Source organism: Orycteropus afer, unplaced genomic scaffold (genome assembly GCF_000298275.1).
Source record: "Orycteropus afer afer isolate SDZICR_OR568_19922 unplaced genomic scaffold, OryAfe1.0 scaffold00064, whole genome shotgun sequence".
Lineage (NCBI taxonomy): Eukaryota > Metazoa > Chordata > Mammalia > Tubulidentata > Orycteropodidae > Orycteropus > Orycteropus afer.
The window spans coordinates 9984406-9984940 of NW_006921651.1; the positions used below are offsets into that span (position 1 = coordinate 9984406).

At 45.8% G+C, this 535-nt stretch overlaps 1 protein-coding gene across 1 annotated transcript in view; it reads left to right on the plus strand.

The window, feature by feature from the left end:
- EXOSC1 (exosome component 1) overlaps positions 1–265 on the plus strand; it is a 12154-nt gene extending 11889 nt beyond the window's left edge. Inside the window, exon 6 of the mRNA XM_007940045.1 lies at positions 95–265. Within this exon, the coding sequence (XP_007938236.1) occupies positions 95–265 (171 nt within the window). The remainder of the gene's footprint in view (positions 1–94) is intronic.
- The last annotated feature ends 270 nt before the right edge of the window (positions 266–535 follow it).

The following is a 535-nucleotide window of genomic DNA, read 5'->3' on the forward strand; positions in this document are numbered from 1 at the left end:
AGATAAGTCAGTGGAATAAACAGGGTTTTTTCTCTGTGAGACGAAGTTTAGCCTGCGGACACTTCTACCAACCCTCGTGCCCAGCAGTAAAGAGACGGGTCTCAGGCAAATACTTGAGGTCTTAGGTCTTTGCTCCAACAGCATCTTTTCCCTTCCAGGTGTCCAGATGGTTCCCATCAGCTGGTGTGAGATGCAGTGTCCTAAAACCCACACAAAGGAATTCCGGAAAGTGGCACGGGTACAGCCTGAATTCTTGCAAACCTAAGAAGCCACATTTTAGCCCACAGAGGGGTGTAAACTGATTCCAAGAGTGCTTGTATGAAAGTAGCGTCATGATGCCATTGTCTTTAGTCAAACACCTGGGGTCAACCAGCTACCCCCTCTAGAAAAATCTGCCAAAACTTACTCTGTGAGTGGGATCCTTTTCTTATGGGCTAGTCAGTGGGTTCCATTCTCTTTAGTGCTGAACTTTCCCTTTCAGAGGCACCAGCAAAAAAGCTGTATGATGTTAGAAATAGTGTTTCCATGTACTTTT